Source organism: Loxodonta africana, chromosome 6 (genome assembly GCF_030014295.1).
Source record: "Loxodonta africana isolate mLoxAfr1 chromosome 6, mLoxAfr1.hap2, whole genome shotgun sequence".
Taxonomy (NCBI): domain Eukaryota; kingdom Metazoa; phylum Chordata; class Mammalia; order Proboscidea; family Elephantidae; genus Loxodonta; species Loxodonta africana.
Window position 1 is genome coordinate 8,940,636 of NC_087347.1, and position 25,763 is coordinate 8,966,398.

Consider the following 25,763-nt stretch of genomic DNA (forward strand, 5'->3'; position numbering starts at 1 on the left):
AGCTAGCTGAAGGTCAGGGTAGACCCAGACCACAAGATCATGGGTCTCTGAGGTTAAGTAGTTTTTATAGCTGGGATCCAGATGACACACCTTGTCCTACTTGTAGTAATAACAATAACAGCTAATATTTATTAGGTGCTCACTAGGACAGCATCAAATCAGAATGGCTAGGTATCATTCCAAAGGTCATCCAGCTAGAAAAATGGCAGAGGATTTGAACCAATGCAGTTAACGCCAGAAAATATATTCACACAGAAAAACTAAAAGAAAATAGCAACACTTTTAAAATGCCTTTCTACTTTTCAACATTTTTGCAAATTTAGTAGATACACATACAGTGAAACTTGGTAGGACTGTCTTGTTTTTCAGGGTCTCACAAGTTTTTCACCTTTGACAGATGCAGTCTTACCACATTTCTATTGCTATTAGTGGAAAATATTGGCATTTTCCTTCTCTGACAGGTTTCCACCTTACACAGGTTCTGGATTTCATGGGTTTTACTGTATAATTTATGACTGGATAAATATATTGCATATAGGAAAAAGAAAACCAAGTCAAATAGACACCCTATGGTTTAATGAAATGGAAAAAAATGACATTTAGAATCCTTTACAATGATGTAAGAATAAAAAAACTGTAACAGATCTAAAGTCATGGAAGCTAATATAAATTAAATGAATATGACATAAACCCACCATGTGTCTGTCAGTTTGTCATACTGTGGTGGCTTGCATGTTGTTGTGATACTGGAAGCTTTGCCACTGGTATTGCAAACACCAGTAGGGTCACCCTTGGTGGACAGGTTGCAGCAGAGCTTCCAGACTAAAACAGATTAGGAAGAAGGAGCAAATAGTCTGAGAAGCTGGACTATATGAAGAAGAATGTGATATCAGGGTTGGAGGAAGATTCATCAACAACCTGCATTATGCAGATGACACAAACCTACTTGCTGAAAGGGAAGATATGAAGAAGAATGTGATATCAGGGTTGGAGGAAGATTCATCAACAACCTGCGTTATGCAGATGACACAACCCTACTTGCTGAAAGGGAAGAGGACTTTTAGCACTTACTGGTGAAATCAAAGACCACAGCCTTCAGTATGGATTACACCTCAACATAAAGTAAACAAACATCCTCACAACTGGACCAATAAGCAACATCATGATAAACAGAGAAAAGATTGAAGTTGTCAAGGATTCAATTTTACTTGGATCCACAATCAATGCCCATGGAAGCAGCAGTCAAGAAATCAAATGGTGCATTGCATTGGGCAAACTTGTTACAAAAGACCTCTTTACAGTATTAAAAAAAAAAAAAAAAAAAACAGAGATGTCACTTTAAAGACTAAGGTACACCTGAACCTTTTGCATGTGAGAGTTGGACAATGAATAAGGAAGATCAAAGAAGAATTGATGCCTTTGAACTATGGCGTTGACGAAGAATATTGAATATACCACGGACTGCCAAAAGAAAGAACAAATCTGTTTTGGAAGAAGTACAGCCAGAATGCTCCTTAGAAGCAAGGATGGCAAGGCTTTGTCTCACCTATTTTGGACTTGTTATCAGGAGGGACCAGTTCCTGGAGAAGGAAATCATGCTTGGTAAAATAGAGCGTCAGGAAAAGAGAAGAAGACCCTCAACGAGATGGATTAACACAGTGGCTGCAAAAATGGGCTCAAGCGTAGCAACGATTTTGAGGATGGTGCAGGACACAGCAGTGTTTCATTCTGTTGTACATGTGGTCACCATGTGCAACTCAACAGCACCGAACAACAACAACATGACATAAATAGACTGAATTCACCAATCAAAAAAAATGGTTCACTCAGAGTATTAAGAAAAAAAATTCAACCCCCAACAGTCCTATTTAAATTAAATACCCAAATATTGAGGGTTAATATATGATATCTCTGAAATTATTGGTAAAGAGTCGTTCCCAACACGGAAACCTGGGCTTGGTTGGAGTGTGCTCGGGTGGGGTTGATTTGGTGGTGTTGCCAAACCCTCCTAACACACCTTTTCCATTTTAAGCCCACTTCCCTTCATCACAGTCTCTACCTTCACTGGTTCTTGGGTTCATAGTTTTATCTCCTCCTTTACCCCAACTACCATCTTTTGGTGATCTCAGCATTCCAAGTAGAAAACCCATTTGACATGCAACCTTCATAATGCCTTCCCAAGTCCGGTATGTTCCCACATTCTACACCAAGCACCAAAAACCAGTTCCTGGGCAGGCAACATCCTGTCAGGAAAATTCCACCACTGAAATGTTGGAGTCTTTATTATTTCTTCTCTGATCACAGGCCACCAACCTGCCCTCTCTGGAGTTGTCTCACCTCCATTTAACTTATTCAACCTCTTTGGAACTACTACTTCCTTTGGGTGTTAGGTCACATCTGTCATCACATCTCCATCCTTCCAAGATGGGGCCACTAAAAACTCTCATGTCCACAAATGCAATTTGCTCATTTCTTCATCCTTCTACACAACACCTGCAAGCAATAAACCCCAGAAGGATCAGTTCTGCTGACAGAAGTGTACCTAACAGAAAATATCATACAGGGCAATTAGTGTTAAATTCTTCAATGAGCTCTCGCAGCTGGCCAAGGAAACTACAAAGCCAATAAAAACTGTTCGTTGGCATCCCACAACCCCAGTGGTGCCCAGGGCATGTGCCAGACTTCCCACACCTTAGATACAATCCTGACTTTCATGACTTGATTTCTGGCTCCTACACAGTTGATGAAAATTGCACAACTATGAAGATGGTACCTTTACAAATGGACAATCTAGGTTGAGGAACACCATTGCTTGTCAATCATGTTATAGATCCTCAACTCTCCTCTCATTCCTCTCAGTAACCATTCCAAATGTGAACTACCCTACTGTTAACACTTCAACAGTTTATCTGACAGAAGGCTGTTCAAAGGAGAATGAGAGGTAGAAATCTCTAGAAAGACTGGTAGATCAGTAAGCTCTTGAAAGTAAGTTTTTAAAAAATGTGTTCTGTCTGGTACACTGATTGAGTAGGGGCATCAATACAGACCTGAGAGAGTGGCTTTCTGTGGGCACAGTTTATGCCCTCAATGAAGACCATGTTGGGCATGATTGACCTGGGGTAGTCTATCACAGAGTCTCCTCTGAACAGCCACACAGACCCATAGCTGAAAATGTCCACGATGGAAAACTCCCTCTGAAAGAGCTGAGAAGCAAGGCTTGCAAAAGGAGCAAAAAACATACTGCAAAAGGACTGCAGGGCCAGAGGATAGAGCACGTTCTTGACCCTTTGCAGAAATGTCATGTGGTCTGAATTCTTTGTTAATAACCTAGGAATATACGAAGATGGGTTTGGGCATTGCGCACTCTCAAAATCCAATTCACATGGAATGGAACGCAAAAAATACACAGCAGGAACTGACAGGTACTCAGCCAGCACTGTCCCACAGGGATTAACAGAGTCAGATAAAACCACCTCAAAGGAACTATCATTCAGATACCTGATCAGGTCCTTGTTATACAAAAGACTTGCACAAGACCTTTGATAGAATGCAACCACATTTAGAAAAATTGCGATTGCTTTAGAAAATGTTCAGTTTAAAAAACCCAGGTGACTCTGGTGCAGGAAGAAGATCATATTCATCCTCAGTGTATGGAACCTGGTAGGTTTTCAGGGTGAAGACGTCTTCTCCTTTGATGTGCACATTCACCTTAGGCTCCAGGACAACTGCCTGGGGGCCCCGGGCGTGGAGCTTCTGCACAGCCTTTCTCATGGTGAGCCAGTGGTTGGGCACCACCAGCACCTTCCCGCCCTCAGCCCAGGGCTCAACACCCAGCAAGAGAAGCAGCACCCTGAGTGCTGACGGGGACCCAGAGTCTCACAGCCATCTCAGCAGAAGCCAAAGCCACTGACTTTCCCCGTAGGCTGTGCCTACTACGTAAGTTTCCTTCATGTTATCTTATCACTGAGCCACTTAGCAAAATGGCATTTAACTGGAAGACAGAGTATCCTCCTTAAGTTAATCATTACGCAATCAATCTAAACTTTCACCCCTTTCTCCAGCCCTTCTGCCTCCACCCAGGGAGATTGACCCCACTTCACCCCCACCTTGGAAAAACTCATCTGACCCTGCTGACTTTTCTGGGGAGTATTCTAGTCCACTCTCTTATTTTTCATCCAGTTTCTAAAGCAAATATGTGGGCACTCATGTCATGCCATCATCTCCTACTTCTCTGTGAGCCATGTTCTACCAGGCTGTAGCTGAGCTCTGAGGCATCACTGGTGCCCTAGACCCCAACCCTAACCTGCTGCTGGTTGGGACAGTTTGGTGCCTCTTAAAACTCTTTCTTCTCAGTGATGGATAACAGGGAGCACATCTGAAAAAGGTGTACTTTCTCTAAATAGGCAGCATCTCTGGTTGTGTTCATGTTCCACACCAGAATCTTCCTGTAATGTCCAGGGAAGACACTGCTCGAAGACTCGGCTTTCAAATACAGTAATACCTGGAGGAACTCTGAACTTAAGACTTGAATACAACGCAAGAATTGGTAGAGAATTTTACATCTACCCCATGGAGACTTGCAATTATCCAAAGCATTAATATGCAGGAAAGCCTTAGCAATGCTACCATGGGTTCAGGTAGCATCTGCCTCCCAGGGCCTGCTACCATGGCACAGGAGGGAACTGTGATCTGGCCTCAGATCTGACCCTGTCTGAAGGCTGAAGTTCCCAGTCTTCTGTTACTCTGTTCAGAGACTGCTGTGGACTTTAGCCTGGTCTGTATGACATTCTGTAGTTCAAGTTCAAGCTTTGACCCAAAGTCATTTCAGGTCCCAAGTCCTGATAAGAATGGATTCTTCCAGAACAGGACAGGGTACATAATTTCGGGGGCCCATTGTCCAAATTGCAACATGGTAACAGCAGCGCATTAAACCAAGCACGGGCCCTACTGAGGACATGTCATGCACCCAGTAGTCTGAGCCTGCTCCAGAAAGCCACTTTCTTGTAGGCTCAACAAGATACTGATGCTTCCTTGTGTCTGCCCTGGGCTGGCTCCTTGGGCTGTCCAAATTTCTTTCACTGAGTGCACCCTTCTGCTTCTGTGTTATCTGCAACAATGGCATTCTGGCCCAGGCCACCATGACTAACTCAGTCTTCCTTTTGGGAGGGAGTCATTGCCATTAGAGATCCACTCTGAAGAGATTCCACCATGGGACAGATGGACACTTGACCAGACAGTTCCTATGCTGGACTAAGCCTTGCTTACAGTGCTGTCTTGGTAATCTAGTGGTGTTTACCGCAAATACCACAAGGGGATGGCTTTTACAAAGAGAAATTTATTCTCTCATGGTCTAGGAGGTTATAAGTCTGAATTCAGGGTGCCAGCTCTAGAGGAAGGCTTTCTCTCTCTCTGTCAGTTCTGGAGGGAGGTCTTTGCCATCAATCTTCCCTGGTCTAGGAGCTTCTTAATGTAGGAATCCCAGGTCCAAAGGACACACTCTGCTGCTGGCACTACTTTCTTGACGGTATGAGGTTCCCATATATCTCTGCTCCCTTCTCTCTTTTATATCTCAAAAGACATTGACTCAAGATACAATCTAACCTTGTAGATTGAGTTCTCACTCATTGACATAACTGCCTCTAATCCTGCCTCATTAACAACATAGAGGTAGGAGTTACAACACATAGGAAAATCACATCACATGACAAAATGGTGGACAGCAGCACAATATTGGGAAACATGGCCTAGCCAAGTTGACAGATATTTTGGGGAGACACAATTCAATACATGACACTTGCTTACTGGGCCATCTGCCCCTGGTTCCTACGTCACACTAGCTGCAGCTCTGCAGAGAGCTTTTTTATCACCATGCCCCTCATAACCACTAATCTTCTTTTGTCCCCATGGATTTTCCTATTCTAGATATTTCATAGTCATGAAATCATATAGTATTTGACCTTTTGTGTCTGGCTTATTTCACTCACTTCTCAAGGTTAACTCATTTGGTGGCATGTATCAGAACTTCGTTTCTTTTTATGACTGAATAATACTTCATTGTGTATATATGTTGTTGGGTACCATCAGTCCATTCTGACTCATAGCAACCCCATGTGATAGAATGGAACAGACCCTATGTGACAGAGTAGAACTGCCCTCTGGGGTTTTTCTTGGCTGTCGTCCTTATGAAAGCAGATTACCATATCTTTCTTCCACAGAACCTTTGGGTGGGTTCCAACCATCAAACTTTCAGTTAGCAGCCTATGTATATAAAAAAAAAACAAAACAAACAAACAAAAAAACACATTTTATTTATCCGTTCCTCTGTTGATGGATGTCTTAGTTCAGATTCTCTAGAGGAGCAAAACCAGTGAAGCATATATAGATATAAAAAACCCACCGAGTGCCGTCGAGTTGATTCCGACTCATAGCGATCCTATAGGACAGAGTAGAACTGCCTCATAGTGTTTCCAAGGGAAACCCTGGTGGCATAGTGGTTTAATATATAGATATAGACAGAGGAAATGGCTCATGGATTGTGAGGGCTGGCGAGACCCAGATCCACGGGCAAGATGGCAGGCTAAGACTTCTGCTGGCTCACGTGGTTGCAAGGGCTGAAAAACCCAGAATCTGTGGTCCAGGTGGAAGACTGGAGGCTTCTGCCGGTTCATGAAGTTGCAGGGATAGGCGAATAAAAATTCTGAGGGTCAGGCAGCAGGCCAGAGACTTCTGCAGGCTTTTCTCCCCAAAATCAGAGGTCAGCAATGAGAAGAGTGCAGGGCAGAAAGAGAATGAGAGCTTTGCCAGGACACACATTTATATGCTGGAGGCAGGCCTCGCCCCCAAGGAAACTCCCCTTTCAACTGATTGGCTGCTCACATCAGATCACAAAATGAAAAGTGATTACATAGTGCCTGCCAAAGCACTGAGAATCATAGCCTACCTGAGTTGACATGTAAGGTTAACCATCACAGTGGACAGTTAGGTTGTTTCCACCTTTTGGCTCTTGTGAATAATGTTGCTATAAACATTGTTGTTTATAATTGGTATGATAATTTTTATATTTCAAGAAGCTGGACTATATGACGAAAAATGGGGCATCAGGAACGAAGGAAGACTCATTAACAACCTGAAACATGCAGATGACACAGCCTTGCTTGCTGAAAGTGCAGAGGTCTTGAAGCACTTACTGATGAAATCAAAGAGCACAGCCTCACTATGGATTACACCACAACATAAAGTAAACAACATCCTCACAACTGGACCAATAAGCAACATCATGATAAAGGGAGAAAAGATTGAAGTTGTCAAGGATTTCATTTTACACGGATCCACAATCAACACCCATGGAAGCAGCAGTCAAGAAATCAAACGATGCATTGCATTGGGCAAATCTGGTGCAAAAGACCTCCTTAAAGTATTAAAAAGCGAAGATGTTACCTTGAAGACTAATGTGTGCCTGACCCAAGCCATGGTGTTTTCAAACACCTCATATGCATACAAAAGCTGAACAATGAATAATATAAGGAAGATCAAAAAAGAATTGATGCATTTGGATTATAAGGTTGGCCAAGAATATTGAATATACCATACCAAAACTGCAACCAAACCGACTGCCATCGAGTCGATTCTGACTCATAGCGACCCTATAGGACATAGTAGAATCGCTCCATAGAGTTTTCAAGGACTCCTGGCTGATTCAAACTGCTGAGCTTTTGGTTAGCAGCTGTAGCACTTAACTACTACGCCACCAGGGTTTCCTGAATATACCATAGGCTGCCAAAAGAAGAAACAAATATGTCTTGGAAGGAGTATGGCTAGAATGCTCCTTAGAAGGAAGAATGGCAAGACTACATTTCACATACTTTGGACATGTTATCAGGAGGGACCAGACCCTGGAGAAGGACGTCACGCTTGGTAAAGTAGAGGATTAGCAAAAAAGAGGAAGACTCTCAAAAAGACAGACTGACACAGTGGTGTCAACAATGGGCTCTAACATAGCAATGGTTGTGAGGATGGCACAGGACTGGGCAATATTTCATTCTGTTGTACATAGGGTTGCCATGAGTCGAAACCACCTGGATGCACCTAACAACAACAACAACAATTATTGCCTTTTATTATCAGTTTCTTTATAAATTCGGTCTCTATTTGTTGGCAAGTGAACATCTGAAAATGATAAGATCAGCAAATTACGTGCTACATCATTGTACGCAGTATATATCAGTAACAAAAAAAATAGATGTACAAAAAAAAGATGGTCGTAAGTGAGATTTGTCGTAACTCGAATACATCATAAGTAAGGCAGTACCTATATCTAGTGGTAGAAGCAGCAAGTAACCTAAACGAGACCCCTTTCTTCTGCTAAGAACTCACTACTCCCTTTTAGTTGTACAGCAGTATCTGAAATAGCCATCTGTCAGAGAGCAGTACCAGGACAACATTTTTAGATTTCTTCACTGTGATTATCTGCTGTGTGCTTACAACACAATCTAATAAGCAAGGCCATAAGCCAAGTAAGAAGGGATCATTGTTGTTGTTAGGTGCTCTAGAGTTGGTTTTGACTCATAGGGACCCTGTGTACAACAGAAGAAACACTGCACAGTCCTGCGCCATCCTCACAATCGTTGCTGTGTTTAAGCCTATTGCTGTGGCCACTGTGTCAATCCATCTCGTTGAGGGTCTTCCTCATTTTTTCTGATGTCTTTCTACCAAGTTTACCAAGCATGATGTCTTTCTCCAGGGACTGGTCTTTTCTGGTAACATGTCCAAAGTCTGTGAGATGAAATCTCGACATCCTTGCTCCTAAAGAGCATTCTGACTGTATTTCTTCCAACACAGATTCTTTCTTTCTTCTGGCAGTCTGTGGTTACTCAATATTCGTCGCCTACACCATAATTCAAAGGCATCAATTCTTCTTCTTCCCCCCCATGCATTTGTCAGTTTGTCATACAGTTTGTTGCTGTGACGCTGGAAGCTACGCCACTGATATTCAAATACCAAAGGGTCACCCGTGGCAGATAGATTTCAGCCAAGATTCTAGGCTAAGACAGACTAGGAAGAAGGACCCGGCAGTCTACTTCTGAAAAGAATTAGCCAGCAAAAACCTCATGAGTAGCAGAGGAACATTATCTGATATAGTGCTGCAAGACCAGTCCCTCAAGTTGGAAGACACTCAAAAGATGACTGGGGAAGAGCTGCCTCCTCAAAGAATCGACCTTAATGATGTGGATGGAGTCAAGCTTTTGGGGCCTTCATTTGCTGATATGGCACAACTCAAAGAGAGAAAAACAGCTGCAAACATCCATTAATAATCAGAATGTGAAATATACGAAGTATGAATCTAGGAAAATTGGAAGTAGTCAAAATGAAATGGAAGACATAAACATCAATATCCTAGGCATTAGTGAGCTGAAATGGACTGCTATTGGCCATTTGGAAGCAGACAATCACATGATCTGCTATGCCGGGAATGATAACATGAAGAGGAATGCTACTGCATTCATTGTCAAAAAGAATATTTCAAGATCTAGCCTGAAGCACAACACTGTCAGTGATAGGATAACATCCATATGCCTATAAGGAAGACCAGTCAATACAACTACTATTCAGATTTACTCACCAACCACTAAGGCCAAAGATGAACAAAATTGAAGATTTTTTATCAACTTCTGCAGACTGAAATTGATCAAACATACAATCAAGATGCATTGATAATTACTTGTGATTGGAATGCAAAAGTTGGAAACAAAGAAAGATGTATTCATAGTTACTGCTGATTAGAATGCTAAAAGTTGGAAACAAAGAAGGATCCATAGTTGGAAAATACAGCCTTGGTGACAGAAACATGCCAGAGATCACATGGTAGAATTTTGCAAGTCCAATGACTTCTTCATTGCAAATACCTTTCTTCACCAACATAAATGGCAACTATATATGTGGACCTCACCAGGTGGAATAGACAGGAATCAAATCTACTATGTCTGTGGAAAGAGATGATGGAAAAGCTCAATATCATCAGTCAGAACAAGACCAAGGGTCAACTGTGGAACAGACCATCAATTGCTCATATGCAAGTTCAAGTTGAAACTGAAGAAAATTAGAAGTCCACAAAAGCCAAAGTATGACCCTGAGTATATCCCACTTGAATTTAGAGGCCATCTCGAGAAAAGATTTGACGTGTTCAACACTAATGACTGAAGACCAGGTGAGTTGTGGAATGACATCAAGAACATCATACATGAAGAGAACAAGAGGCCATTAAAAAGACAGGAAAGAAAGAAAAGACCGAAATGGATGTCAGAAGACACTCTGAAACTTGCTCTTGAGTGTCGAGTAACCCAGTAACCAACCAAAATGGTAGCGAAGGCAAAATGAAGAGATGATGATGTGAAAGAGTTGAACAGGAGATTTCAAAGGGCGGCTCCAGAAGACAAAGTGTTATAATGACTGTGACAGCTAGAAAACCAAAAGAGAAGAACTTGGCCGGCATTTCTCAAGCTGAAAGAACTGAGGAAAAATTTAAAGCCACGAGTTGCAATATTGAAGGATTCTATGGGGAAAATATTAAATGACACAGGATGTAGTAAAAGAAGATGGAAGGAATACACAGAGTCACTACACCAAAAAGAATTGGTCAACGTTCAATCATTTCAAGACGTAGCATGTAATCAGGAACCAATGGTGCTGAAGAGAGAAGTTCAAGCTACCCTGAAGGCACTGGCAAAGAACAAGTCTCCAGGAACTGAAGGAACACCAATTGAGATGTTTCAACAAATGGATGCATCTCTGGCAGTGCTCACTTGTCTGTCCATGCCAAGAAATTTAGAAGACAGGTACCTGGCCAAATGACTGGAAGAGATCCATATTTATACCTATTCCAACGAAAGACGATCCAAGCGAATGTTGAAATTATCGAACACTAAAAAAACCCAAACCCACTGCCATCGAGTCAATTCTGACTTATAGTGACCCTATAGAGCTGCCCCATAGAGTTTCCAAGGAGTGCCTGGCAGATTTGAACTGCCAACCTCTTGGTTAGCAGCCGTAGCACTTAACCACTACGCCACCAGGGTTTCCTGATTAATATAACACATAGGTAAAACTTTGCTGAAGATCAATCAAAAGCAGCTGCAGCTGTATATTGACAGGAAACTGCCAGAAATTCAAGCTGGATTCAGAACAGAGCTTGAAACCAGGGATATTATTGCTCATGTCAGATGGATCCTGGCTGAAAGCAGAGAATATCAGAAACATGTTTACCTATGTTTTCCTGACTATGCAAAGGTATTCAGCTGTGTGGATCATAACAAATTATGGATAACATCGGGAAGAATAGGAATTCCAGAACACTTAGTTGTGCTTATAAGAAACCTGTTCGAGACCAAGAGGCAGTCATTGCAACAGAACAAGGGGACATTGCATGGTTCAAAGTCAGGACAGGTGTGCTCACGTTGTATCCTTTTGCCATACTTATTAAATATGTATACTGAGAAGACGGAGTATACAAAGAAGAACAGGGCATCAGCATTGGAGGAAGACTCATTAACAACCCGAATTATGCAGATGACACAACCTTGCTTACTGAAAGCCAAGAGGACTTGAAAGAGTTACTGATAAATATGAAAAGCCACAGCCTTCAGTATGGATTACACCTCAACATAAAGAAAACAAAAATACTCACAACTCAACTAATAAGAAACATCATGATAAACAGAGAAAAGACTGAAGTTGTCAAGGATTTTACTTGGATCCACAAACAACACAAATGGAAGCAGCAGTCAAGAAATCAAATGATGCATTGTATTGGGCAAATCTGTAACAAAAGATTTCTTTAAAGTGTTAAAAAAAAAAAAGAAAGCAAAGATGCCACTTTAAATACTAAGGTGCAACTGATGCTTATGCATCTGAAAGCTGGACAATAAATAAGTAAGATCAAAGAAGAATTGATGCCTTTGAATCATGGTGTAGAAAAAGAATATTGAAAATGCCATGGACTGCCAGAAGAAGGAACAAATCTGTTTTGGAAGAAGTATAGCCAGAATGCTCCTTAGAAGCAAAAATGGCAAGACTTACTCTCACCTACTTTGGACACATTATCAGGAGGGACCAGTCCCTGGAGTAGGACATCGTGCTTGGTAAAGTAAAGAGTCAGCAAAAGAGAGGAAGACCCTCAATGAGATGCATTAACACAGTGGCTGCAAAAACGGGCTCAAGCAAAATAAGGATTGTGAGGATGGCACAGGACTTGGCAACATTTCATTCTGTTGTACAGGGGGTTACCATGTGCCAACTCAACGTCACATAATGACAATACCAACATGACATAAATGAGCTGAATTCAACAATCTAAAAAGATGGCTCACTCATTGTACTAAGAAACAAAATTCAGCCCCCAACAGTCTTATTTTAACAAACCCAAATATTGAGGGTTAATGTATGATGTCTCTGAAATTATTGGTAAAGAGTAGTTCCCACCACAGAAACCTGAGCTTGGTTGGGGTGTGGTGGGATGGGGTGGGTTTTGTGGTGTCGTCAACCCCTCCTAACAAACCTTTCCCTTTTAAGTTTACTTCTCTTCATCACTGTCTCTACCTTCACTGGGCTCTTAGGTTCACAGTTTTATCTCCTCCCTAACCCTAACCACTACCTTTTGATGATGTCAGCATCTGAAGTAGAAGACCCATTTGACATGCAACCTTCATGATGCCTTCCCAAGTCTGGTGTGCTCCCACATTCCACACCAAGCACCAATTCCTGGGCAAACAACATACTGTCAGAAAGATTCCACCTCTGAAATGTTGGACACAATTATTTTTTCCTCTGATATCAGGCACCCAATCTCCCCCTCTCTGGAATTGTCTCACTTCCATATAACTTATTCAACCTCTTTGGAACTTCTACTTCCCTTGGATACTTAGGTCCCCTCTGTTGTCACATCTCCATCCTTCTAAGATGTGGCCTCTAAAACTCTCATGTCAACAAATGCAATTTGCTCATGTGTTCATCCTTTTACTCAACACCTGCAAGCAATAAACCCCTGATGGATCAATTCCAACAAAAGAGGTGTATATAACAGAAAATATCGTATAGGGAAAGTAGTGTTAAATTGCTAAATAATCTTTCACAGCTGACCATGGCAACTACATTGGCTAATAGAAACTCTTCATTAGCACTCCCGCCACCTCAGCCCCGATGGCACCCAGGGCATGTGCTATATGTGCCGTACCTTAGATAAAATTCTGGCTTCCATGACTCGATTTCTGGCTCCTGAACAGCTAAAGAAAATTGTACAGCTACAAAGATGGTGCCTTTACAAATAGACAATCTTGGTTGAGGAACACCATTGCTTGTCGAACATGTTATAGACCCTCAACTCCCTCTCATTCTCCTCAATGACTATTCCAAATGTTAACTACACTACTGTTAACACTTCAACGGTTTATCTCACAGAAGGCTGTTCTAAGGAGAATGAGGGGCAGAAATCTCTAGAAAGATTGGTAGAACAGTAAGCACTTGAAAGTAAGTTTTTAAAAAATGTGTTTCATCTGGCACACTGATTGAGTAAGAGCATCAATACAGACCTGAGAGAGTGGCTTTCTGTGGGCACAGTTTATGCCCCCAATGAAGATCATGTTGGGCATGATTGGCCTGGGGTAGTCCATCACGAAGTCTCCTCTGAACAGCCACACAGATCCATAGCTGAAAATGTCCACGATGGAAAACTCCCTCTGAAAGAGCTCAGAAGCAAGGCTTGCAAAAGGAGCGAAAAACATACTGCAAAAGGACTGCAGGGCCAGAGGATAGAGCACGTTCTTGACCCTTTGCAGAAATGTCATGTGGTCTGAATTCTTTGTTAATAACCTAGGAATATACGAAGATGGGTTTGGGCATTGCGCACTCTCAAAATCCAATTCACATGGAATGTAACGCAAAAAATACACGGCAGGAACTGACAGGTATTTGGCCAGCACTGCCCCACAGGGATTAACAGGGTCGGTTAAAACCACATCAAAGGAACTATCATTCAGATACTGGATCAGGTCCTTATTATACAAAAGGCTTGCACAAGACCTTTCATAGAATGCAACCACATTTTGAAAAATTTTGATTGATTTAAAAAATGTCTTCAGAAAATGTTCAGTTTCAAAAACCAGGTGGTTATGGTGCAGGAAGAAGTCTTCAAATTCCTCCTGGGTGTACGGAATGGCATAGGTTTTCAGGGTGAAGAAGTCTTCTCCTTTAACTTGCACATTCACCTCAGGTGCAAGGACAACTGCCTGGTGGCCCCTGGTGTGGAGCTCTTGCACAGCCTTTCTCATGCTGAGCCAATGGCTGCCCTCCATGGGCACCACCAGCACCTTCCCACCCTCAGCCCAGGGCTCAGCACACAGCAAGAGAAGCAGCATCCTGAGTGCAGACAGGGCAACCCAGAGTCCCTCAGCCATCTCAGCAGAAGCCAAAGCCACTGGCTTTCCCTACAGGCCGTGCCTACTACATAAGTTTCCTTCATGTTATCTTATCACTGAGCCACTTAGCAAAATGGAATTTAATTGGAAGACAGAGTATCCTCCTTAAATTAATCATTGCACAATCAATCTAAACCTTCACCCCATTTTCCGGCCCTTCTGCCTCCACCTAGGGAGATTGACCCCACCCACCAATCCTGGAAAAACTCACCTGACCCTGCTGACTTCTCTGGAGTGTATTCTAGTCCATTCTCTTATTTTTTATCCAATTCCTAAAGCAAATATGTGAGCACCCATGTCATGCCATCATCTCCTACTTCTCTGGGATCCATGTTCTACCAGGTTGTAAGTGAACACTTCCTTTGGTGTGGTTTTAACCGACCCTGATAATCCCTGTGGGACAGTGCTGGCCAAGTACCTGCCAGTTCCTGCTGTGTATTTTTTGCGTTCCATCCTATGTGAATTGGATTTTGAGAGTGCGCAATGCCCAAACCCATCTTCGTATATTCCTAGGTTATTAACAAAGAATTTAGACCACGTGACACTTCTGCAAAGGCATCACTGGTGCCCTAGACCCCAGCCATAACCTGCTGTTAGGTGGGACAATTTCATGACTCTTAAAACTCTTTCTTGGCAGTAATGGGTAACAGGGAGCACATCCAAAAAAGGTGTGGTTTCTCTAAATAGTCAGGCTCCCTGGTTGTGCTCATATTCCGCATCAGGATCTTCCTAAAATGGCCGTGGAAGACATTGCTTGAAGAGTCAGCTTTGAAATACAGTAATACCTGGAGGAACCCTGAACTCAAGACTTGAAGACAACAGAAGGATTGGTTGAGAATTTTACATCTACCCCATGGAGACTTGCAATTATCCAAAGCATAAATGTGCAGGTAAGCCTTAGCAATATCACCATGGGTTCAGACAGCATCCGCCTCTCAGGGCCGGCTACCATGGGACAGGAGGGACCTGTGACCTGTCCTCAGATCTGGTCCTGTCTGAAGGCTAATGGTCCCAGTCTCCCACTACTCTGTTCAGAGACCGCCGTGGACTTTAGCCTGATCTTTATGACATTCTGTAGTTCAAGTTAAGGCTTTGACCCAAGGTTATTTCAGGTCCCAAGTCCTGATAAGAATGGATTCTTCCAGAACAGGACAGGATATGTAAATTTTGGGACTCATTTTTCAAATTTCAAGATGGTGACAGTAGTGCATTAAACCTAGCATAGGCCCTCCTGAGCACAGCTCACGTGCCCATGAGGCTGAGCCTGCCCCAGAAAGTCACTCCCTTGTGTGCTGAACAAGATACCGAAGCCTCCCTGTGTCTGCCCTGGGCTGGCTCCTTGCACTGTCCAAACTTCTCTTTCAGTGAGTGTGCCCTTCTGCTTCTGTGTTATCTGCAACAATGGTATTCTGGCCCAGACCACCATGATTAGCTTCAGTTTTCCCTTTGGGAGGGGATCATTGCCATTAGAGATCCACACTGAAAAGAGATTCCACTGTGGAGCAGATGCACGCTTGCCCAGACAGTTCCTGTGCTGGACTAACTCTTGCATACTGTGCTGAATTGGTTATCTAGTGCTGCTATAACATAAATATGACAAGTGGATGGCTTTTACAAAGAGAAATTTATTCTCTCACAGTCTAGGAGGCTAGAAGTCCGAATTCAGGGTGTCAGCTCCAGAGGAAGGCTTTCTCTCTCTGTCGACTCTGGAGGAAGGTGTTTGTCATCAATTTTCCCTGGTCAAGGAGCTTCTTAATGTAGGAATCCCGGGTCCAAAGGACACACTCTGCTGCTGGCACTACTTTGTTGATGGTATGAGGTTCCCATGTCTCCCTGTTCCCTTCTGTCTTTTATATCTCAAAAGACATTGACTCGAGATACAATCTAATCTTGGAGATTGACTCCTGACTCATTGACATAACTGCCTCTAATCCTGCCTCATTAACAACATAGAGGTAGGGTTTACAACACATAGGAAAATCAATCAGAAGACAAAATGGTGGGCAACCATACAATATTGGAAATCATGGCCTACCCAAATTGACAGATATTTTGGGGGGACACAATTCAATCCATGACACTTGCTTACTGGGTCATCTGTCCTGATTCCTACATTACACTAGCTGCAGCTATGCAGAGAGCGTTTTCTTTCCCTATGGCCCTCATAACCACTAAACTTCTTTTGGCTCCATGGATTTACCCATTCTAGATATTTCATAATCATGGAATCATACAGTATTTGACCTTTTGTGTCTGGCTTATTTCACTCAGTTTTCAAAATTTACCCTTGTGGTGGCATGTATCAGAACTTCATTTCTTTTTATAATTGAATAATACTTGATGGAGTGTATATGTTGTCAGGTACCATCAGTCGATTCCAACTCATAGCAACCGCATGTGACAGAGTAGAACGATTCCCATGTGACAGAGTAGAATGACCGTATGGGGTTTTTCTTGGCTATAATCCTTATGAAAGCAGATTACCATATCTTTCTCCCACAAAGCCGTTGGGTGAGTTCCAACCACCAGCCTTTCAGCTGGCAGCCTATGTATAAACCACATTTTATTTATCTGTTCCTCTGTTGATGGATGCCTTAGTTAAAGCTCTCTAGAGGAGTAAAACCAGTGAAGTGTATATAAATATAGACAGAATTTTACTTCAAGGAAATGGCTCATGCAATTCTGAGGAAAAGGCTCACGAATTGTGAGGGCTGGTAAGGCTCAAAGCCACGGGCCAGATGACAGGCTGAAGACCTCTGCTGTCTCACATGATTGCAGGGGCTGAAAAACCCAAAATTGGTGGATCACGTGGCAGGCTGGAGGCTTCTACTAGCTCATGAGTTAGCAGAGGTTGACAAACAAAAATTCTGAGGGTCAGGCAGCAGACCAGAGACTTCTGGAGGCTTTTGTCCCAAGAACCATAGGTCAGGCAATGAGAAGAGTGCAGGGCAGAAAGAGAATGAGAGCTTTGCCAGAACATACATTTATATTCTGCAGGCAGGCCTCACCCCCAAGGAAACTCCCCTTTCAACTGATTGGCTGCTCACGTCACATCACAAAATGAAAGGTGATTACATAATGCCTGCTAAAGCACTGAGAATCATAGCCTACCTGAGTTGACACAGAACATTAACCATCACAATGGACAGTTAGGTTGTTTCCACCTTTTGGCTATAGTGAATAATGTTTCTATAAACATTGCTGTTTATAATTGGTATTATAATTTTTATGTTTCGAGAAGCTGGACTATATGAAGAAGAACGGGGCATCAGGATTAAAGGAAGACTTATTGACAACCTGAGATATGCAGATGACACAACCTTACTTGCTAAAAGTAAAGAGGACTTGAAGCACTTACTGATGAAATCAAAGAGCACAGCCTCACTATGGATTACACCTCAACATAAAGTAAGCAAACATCCTCACAACTGGACCAATAAGCAACAACATGATAAAGGGAGAAAAAATTGAAGTTGTCAGGAATTTCATGTTTCGTGGATCCACATTCCACACCCATGGAAGCAGCAGTCAAGAACTCAAATGATGCATTGCATTGGGCAAATCTGCTGCAAAACACCCCTTTAAAGTATTAAAAAGCAAAGATGTTACCTTGAAGACTAATGTGAGACTGACTCAAGCCATGGTCAAGGTGCTTTTCAATCACCTCCTATGCATACCAAAGCTAGACAATGAATAATATAAGAAAGACCAAAAAAAAAATTGACGGCTTTGGAGTGTTGGCCAAGAAAATTGAATATACCATAGACCGCCAAAAGAAGGAACAATTATGTCTTGGAAGAAGTACGGCTAGAATGCTCCTTAGAAGGAAGAATGGCGAGACTACATTTCACATTTTTTGGACATGTTATCAGGAGAGACTAGACTCTGGAGAAGGACATCATGCTTGGTAAAGTAGAGGAGCAGAGAAAAAGAGGAAGACCCTCAATGAGACAGATTGACACAGTGCCTGCAACAATGGGCTCCAACATAGCAATTGTTGTGAGCATGGCACAGGACTGGGCAGTGTTTCGTCCTCTTGTACATAGGACCATCATAGGTGGAAATCACCTAGACACTCCTAGCAACGAGAGCAATTATTGCCTTTTATTATCAGTTTTTTTATAAATTCGGTCTCTATTTGTTGGCTAGTGAACATCTGAAAATGGTAAGATCAGCATATTACATGCCGCAACATTGTATGTAGTACATATGAATAACAATAGATGTACCAAAAAAAAAGGATCGTCTTCATTGCGATTTGTTGTAACTCGAATACATCATAAGTAAGAAAGTACTTGTACCTGGTGGTAGCAGCAGCAAGTAACCTAAATAAAACCCCTTTCCCCTGCTAAGAACTCACTACTCCCTTTTAGTTGTACAGCTGAATCTGAAATAGCCATCTGTCAGAGAGCAGTAGCAAGACAACATTTTTAGATTTCTTCACTGTGATTGTCTGCTGTGTGTTTACAAATCAATCTAATAAACAAGATCATAAGCCAAGTAAGAAGGCACCAGTGTTGTTTTTAAGTATCCTCCAGTTGGTTTTGACTCATAGAGACCCTATGTACAACAGAAGAAACACTGCCCAGTCCTGTGCCATCCTCACAATCATTGCTATGTTTGAACCTATTGTTGTAGCCACTGTGTCATTCCATCTTATTGAAGGTCTTCCTCTTTTTTGCTGACCCTCTAGTTTACCAAGCATGATGTCTTTCTCCAGGGACTGGTCCTTCCTAATAACGTGTCCAAAGTATATGAGATGAAGTCTCACCATTCTTGCTTCTAGAGAGCATTCTGGCTATATTTCTTCCAACAGAGATTCATTCTTTCCTCTGGGAATCTGTGGTATTTCAATATTCTTTGCCAACATCATAATTCAAAGGCATAAATTCTTCTTCTTCCCCCCATACATCTGTCAGTTTGTCATACTGTGGGGGCTTGCATGTTGCTGTGATGCTGGAAGTTATGCCATTGGTATTCAAATACCAGACAATCACAGTGAAGAAATCTAAAAATGTTGTCTTGGTATTGCTCTCTGACAGATGGCTATTTCAGGTTTGCTGTACAACTAAAAGAGAGTAGTGAGTTCTTAGCAGGGGAAAGGGGGTTTTATCTAGGTTACTTGCTGCTGCTACCACCAGATACAGGTACTTTCTTACTTATGATGTATTCGAGTTACGACAAACCACAATGAAGACGATCCTTTTTTTTGGTACATCTATTGTTATTCATATGTACTACATACAATGTTGTGGCACATAATATGCTGATCTTACCATTTTCAGATGTTCACTAGCCAACAAATAGAGAATGAATTTATAAAGAAACTGATAATAAAAGGCACCTGGCACACAGGTTTCAGCTAAGATTCCAGACTAAGACATACTAGGAAGAAGGACCCAGCAGTCTACTTTTGAAAAGAACGAGCCATTGAAAACCTTATGACTAGCAGAGGAACATTATCTGATACAGTGCCGGAAGACACTCAAAAGACGGTGAGGGTAGAGCTGCCTCCTCAAAGTGGAGTCAACCTTATTGATGTGGATGGAGTCAAGCTTTTGGGGCCTTCATTTGCTGATGTGGAGCAACTCAAAATGAGAAGAAACAGCTACAAATATCCATTAGTAATTGGAATGTGAAAGGTACGAAGTGTGAATCTAGGAAAATTGGAAATACTCATAATGAAATGAAAGACATAAACATCGATATCCTAGGCATTAGTGAACTGAAATGGACCTATTGACCATTTGGAATCACACAATCATATGATCTACTATGCTGAGAAGGACAACTTGAAAAGGATGGCACAGCATTCATTGTCAAAAAGAATATTTCAAGATCTATCCTGAAGCACAACACTGTCAGTGATAGGATAACATCCATATGCCTACAAGGAAGACTAGTCAATACAACTATTATTCAAATTTACTCACCAACCACTACGGCCAAAGATGAAGAAATTGAAGATTTTTCCCAACTTCTGCAGAATGAAATTAATCAAACATGCAATCCGGATGCATTGATAATTACTGGTGATTGAAATGTGAAAGTCAGAAAAAAAAGAAGGATCCGAAGTCAGAAAATACGGCCCTGGTGACAGAAACATGCTGGCGATAGTGTGATAGAATCTTGCAACGCCAATGACTTCTTCATTGCAAATACCTTTTTTCACCAACATAAATGGCAACTATACATGTAGACCTCGCCAGGTGGAATAGACAGGAATCAAATCAACTATATCTGTGGAAAGAGATGATGGAAAAGCTCAATATCAGTCAGAACAAGACCAGGGGCCAACTGTGGAACAGACCATCGATTGCCCACATGCAAGTTCAAGTTGAAACTGAGGAAAATTAGAAGTCCACGAAAGCCAAAGTATGACCTTGAGTATATCCCACTTGAATTTAGAGACCATCTCAAGAAAAGATTTGATGCATTGAACATTAATGTCTGAAGACCAGATAAGTTGTGGAATGACACCAAGAACATCATACATGAAGCAATCAGGAGGCCATTAAAAAGACAGAAAAGAAATAAAATACCAAAATGGATGTCAGAAGAGACTCTGAAACTTGCTCTCTGAATGTCAAGTAGCGAAAGCAAAAGGAGGAAATGATGAAATGATAGAGATGAACAGGAGATTTCAAAGACCATGCTCGGTATTTCTCAAGTTGAAAGAATTGAAGAAAAATTTCAAGGCTCAAGTTGCAATACTGAAGGATTCTATGAGGAAAATATTAAATGACAGAGGAAGTACCAAAGGAAGATGAAAGGAATACACAGAGTCACTATGCCAAGCAGAATTGGTCAATGTTCAATCATTTCAGGAGGCAGTATGTGATCATGAACTGATGGTGCTGAAGAAAGAGGTTCAAGCTACCCTGAAGGCATTGGCAATAAACAAAGCTTCAGGAATTGACGGAATACCAATTGAAATGTTTCAACAAATGGACGCACCTCTGGAAATGGTCACTCAGCTGTCTATCCCAAGAAACTTAGAAGACAGCTACCTGGCCAAATGACTGGAAGAGATCGGTATTTATGCCTATTCCAAAGAAAGATGATCCAAGTGAATATGGAAATTATCGAACACTATCTAACATATAACATAGGTAAAATTCTGCTACAGGTCATTCAAAAGCTGCTGCAGCAGTATATTGACAGGGAACTGCCAGAAATTCAAGCTGGATTCAGAACAGGATTTGAAACTAAGGATAGCATTGCTCATGTCAGATGGATCCTGGCTGAAAGCAGAGAATATCAGAAAGGTGCTTACCTATGTTTTATTGACTCTGCAAAGGTATTTGACTGTGTGGATCATAACAAATTATGGGTAACATTACAAAGAACGAGAATTCCAGAACACTTAATTGTGCTCATGAGAAACCTTTTCCTAGACCAAAGACAGTCATTGGAACAGAACAAGGGAATACTGCATGGTTCAAAGTCAAGAAATGTGTGCATCAAGGTTGTATCTTTTCACCACAGTTATTCAATCTATATACTGAGCAAATAATCCAAGAAGTTGGAGTATACAAAGAAGAACAGGACATCAGGATTGGAGAAGACTCATTAACAACCTGAATCATGCAGGTGACACAACCTTGCTTGCTGAAAGCCAAGAGGATTTGAAGCACTTACTGACAAATGTCAAAGACCACAGCCTTCAGTATGGGTTACACCTCAACATAAAGAAAACAAAAAGACTCACAACTCAACCAATATGCAACATCATGATAAACAGAGAAAAGACTGAAGTTATCGAGGATTTCACTTTACTTGGATCCATGGACAATACCCATGGAAGCAGCAGTCAAGAAATCAAATGATCCATTGCATTAGGAAAATTTGTAACAAAAGACCTCTTTAAAGTGTTTAAAAGCAAAGATGTCACTTTAAGGATTAAGGTGCACTTTATGCACGTGAAAGTTGGACAATGAATAAGGAACATCAAAGAAGAATTGATGCCTTTGAATTATGGCGTTGATGAGGAATATTGAATATACAATGGACTGTCAGAAGAACGAACAAATCTGTTTTGAAAGAAGTACAGCCAGAATGCTCCTTAGAAACAAAGATGGCAAGACTTTGTCTCACCTACTTTGGACATGTTATCAGGAGAGACCAGTCGGTGGAGATGGACATCATGTTTGGTAAAGTAAAGAGACGGCAAAAGAGAGGAATACTCTCAATGAGGTGGATTAATGCAATGGCAACAAAAATAGGCTCAAGCATAACAAGGATTGTGAGCATGGCACAGGACCCGACACTGTTTCATTCTGTTGTACATGGCGTCACTATGTACCAACTCAACATCATATAACAACACCCATAACATGAGAAAAACGAGCTGAACTCAGCAATCTAAAAAGATGGGTCACTTGGCATATTAAGAAACAAAATTCAAAATTACAGAATTAGACAACTGAACAGAAAGTCAGAGGAGCAGAATTGAGCAAGTGAAAGGCAGAATTGCTGAGACTGAAGATAAAGCACTTGGCACCAATATATTTGAAGAAAAATCAGATAAAAGAATTCAAAAAATGAAGAAACATTAAGAATAATGTGGGACCCTATCAAGAGAAATAACCTACAAGTGATAGGAGTACCAGAACAGGGAAGGATAACAGAAAATACAGAGAGAACTGTTGATGATTTATTGGAAGAAAACTTCCCTGATATCGTGAAAGATGAGAAGATAGCTATACAAGATGCTCATTGAACTCCACATAAGGTAGATTTTAAAAGAAAGTCACCAAGACATATTATAGTCAAACTCGCCAAAACCAAAGATAAAGAGAGAATCTTAAGAGCAGCTACGGATAAATGAAAAGTCACCTACAAAGGGGAGTCAGTAAGAATAATCTCAGACTACTCAGCAGAAACAATGCTGGCAAGAAGACAATGGGATGACTTATATAAAAAATTGAAGGAAAAAAATTGCCAGCCAAGAATCATATATCCAACAAAACTGTCTCTCAAATGTGAAGGTGAAATTAGGACATTTCCAGATAAACAGAAGTTTAGGGAATTCGTAAAACCAAACCAAAACTGCAAGGAATATTAAAGGGAGTTCCTTGCTTAGAGAATCGATAATATCAAGTATCAACCCAAGACTAGACACTGGACAGAGCAATCAGATGTGAACCCAGATAGTGAAATCACAAAAATAAATCAAGATAAAAAAACATTCAAAACAGGGAAATAGCGATGTTATTACGTAAAAGAGGACAACATTAAAAGAATAAAGAGGGACTAAGAAATGTAGTCATAGATCTTTCATATGGAGAGGAAGTCAAAGCAATATAAAGAAATGAAAGTTAGGTTTAAACTTAGAAAAACAGGAGTAAATATTAAGGTAACCACAAAGGAGACTAACTATCCTACTCTTCAAAATAAAATACAAGAAAAAAATAGAGACTCAGCAGAAAAAAAACAACAACAACAAATATGAAGAAAAGACAACATATAAAGACAAACTACTCAGCACAAAAAATTAAGTGGGAAGTAGAATCTGTCAACAAAACACAAAAAAGACATCAAAATGAGAGCACTAAACCCATGCCTATCCATAATTAAGCTGAATGTTAATGGACTAAATGCATCAATAAAAAGACTAACAGTGGCAGAATGGATAAAAAAAAACACGAGCCTTCCTTATTGATTCTCTAAGCAAGGAACTCCCTTAGACTTAGGGACACAAACAAACTAAAATTCAAAAAAAAAGGATGGAAAAAATATATATCAAGCAAACAACAATCAAAAAAGAGCAGGAGTGGCAATATTAATTTCTGAAAAAATAGACTTTAAAGTTAAATCCACAAAACAGGATAAGGAAGGACACTATATTATGATTAAAGGGACAATATGCCAGGAGGGTATAACAATATTAAATACTTATGCACCCAACGACAGGGCTGCAAGATACATAAAACAAGCTCTCACAACATTGAAAAGTGAGATAGCCAGCTCCACAATTACGGTAGGAGACTTCAACAGACCACTTTTGGTGATGGACAGGAAATCCAGAAAGAAGCTCAATAAAGACATGGAAGATCTAAATGCCACAATAAACCAGAGTGGCCTCCTAGACATATACAGAACACTCCACCCAACAGCAGCCAAGTATACTTTCTTTTCTAGTGCACATGGAACATTCTCTAGAATAGACCACATATTAGGTCATAAAGCAAGCCTTAGCAGAATCCAAAACATCGAAATATTACAAAGCATCTTCTCTGACCATGAGGCCATAAAAGTAGAAATCAAAAACAGAAAAAGCTGGGAAAAGAAATCAAACACGTGGAAACTGAACAATACCCTGCTCAGAAAAGACTTGGTTATAGAATACGTTAAGGATGGAATAAAGAAATTCATAGAACCCATTTAGAATGAAAACACTTTCTATTAGAACGTTTGGGACACAGTGAAAGCAGTGCTCAGAGGTCAATTTATACCGTAAATGCAAACATACAAATAGAAGAAAGGGCCAAAATCAAAGAATTATCCCTACAACTTGAACAAATAAAAAGAGAGCAACAGTGCTCGCTTCAGCAGCACATGTACTAAAATTGGAACGATACAGAGAAGATTAGCATCGCCCCTGCACAAGAATGACACGCAAATTCGTGAAGTGTTCCATATTTTTACGAAAGGAGAGACTGGAAGGGCTGACTTATTAGGGGGAGGGCAAGTGGGAGTACGGAGTAAGGTGTATATAAACTTATATGTGACAGTCTGACTTGATTTGTAAACATTCACTTGAAGTTCAATAAAAGTTAATTAAAAAAAAAAAAGAGAGCACCAAAAGAAACCTTCAGGCACTACAAGAAAGGAAATAATAAAATAGAGCAGAACTAAATGAAATAGAAAACAAAAACAATTGAAAGAGTTAACAAGATCAAAAGCTGATTCTTTGAAAAACATTAACACAATTGATAAACCACTGGCCAAACTGAAAAAAGAAAAACAGGAGAGGAAGTAAATAATCTGAATAAGAAATGAGATGGGTGATATCACAACAAACCCAACCGAAATTAAAAGAATCATATCAGATTACTATGAAAAATTGTACTCTAACAAATTTGAAAACCTAGAAGAAATGGATAAATTCCTAGAAACATACTACCTACCTAAACTAACACAAACAGAGGTAGATCAACTAAATGTTGTTGTTGTTAAGTGCTGTCGAGTTGGTTCCGACTCATAGTGAACCTATGCACAACAGAATGAAACGCTGCCCAGTCCTAAGCCACCCTTACAATCATTGTTATGTTTGAGCTCATTGTTGCAGCCACT

At 40.9% G+C, this 25,763-nt stretch overlaps 2 protein-coding genes, 1 non-coding gene and 1 pseudogene across 3 annotated transcripts in view; 1 reads left to right on the forward strand and 3 right to left on the reverse strand.

The window, feature by feature from the left end:
• LOC100658045 (UDP-glucuronosyltransferase 1-6) overlaps positions 1–25,763 on the reverse strand; it is a 139,367-nt gene that overhangs the window by 46,018 nt on the left and 67,586 nt on the right.
• On the reverse strand, positions 1,338–6,668 carry LOC135231559 (UDP-glucuronosyltransferase 1A3-like; annotated as a pseudogene).
• Positions 3,784–25,663, reverse strand: LOC135231511 (UDP-glucuronosyltransferase 1A3-like). Its single transcript, XM_064286521.1, has one exon. The coding sequence runs from the start codon at positions 14,442–14,444 to the stop codon at positions 13,527–13,529; it is 918 nt and encodes a 305-aa protein (XP_064142591.1). The 5' UTR covers positions 14,445–25,663; the 3' UTR covers positions 3,784–13,526.
• LOC111752762 (U6 spliceosomal RNA) lies at positions 25,007–25,113 on the forward strand. Its single transcript, XR_002787679.1, has one exon. It is a non-coding gene; the product is annotated as a U6 spliceosomal RNA (small nuclear RNA).

Coding starts and splice junctions, on each gene's coding strand:
- LOC135231511 (XM_064286521.1), bottom strand. CDS start 14,444: ATGGCTGAGGGACTCTGGGTTGCCCTGTCTGCACTCAGGATGCTGCTT.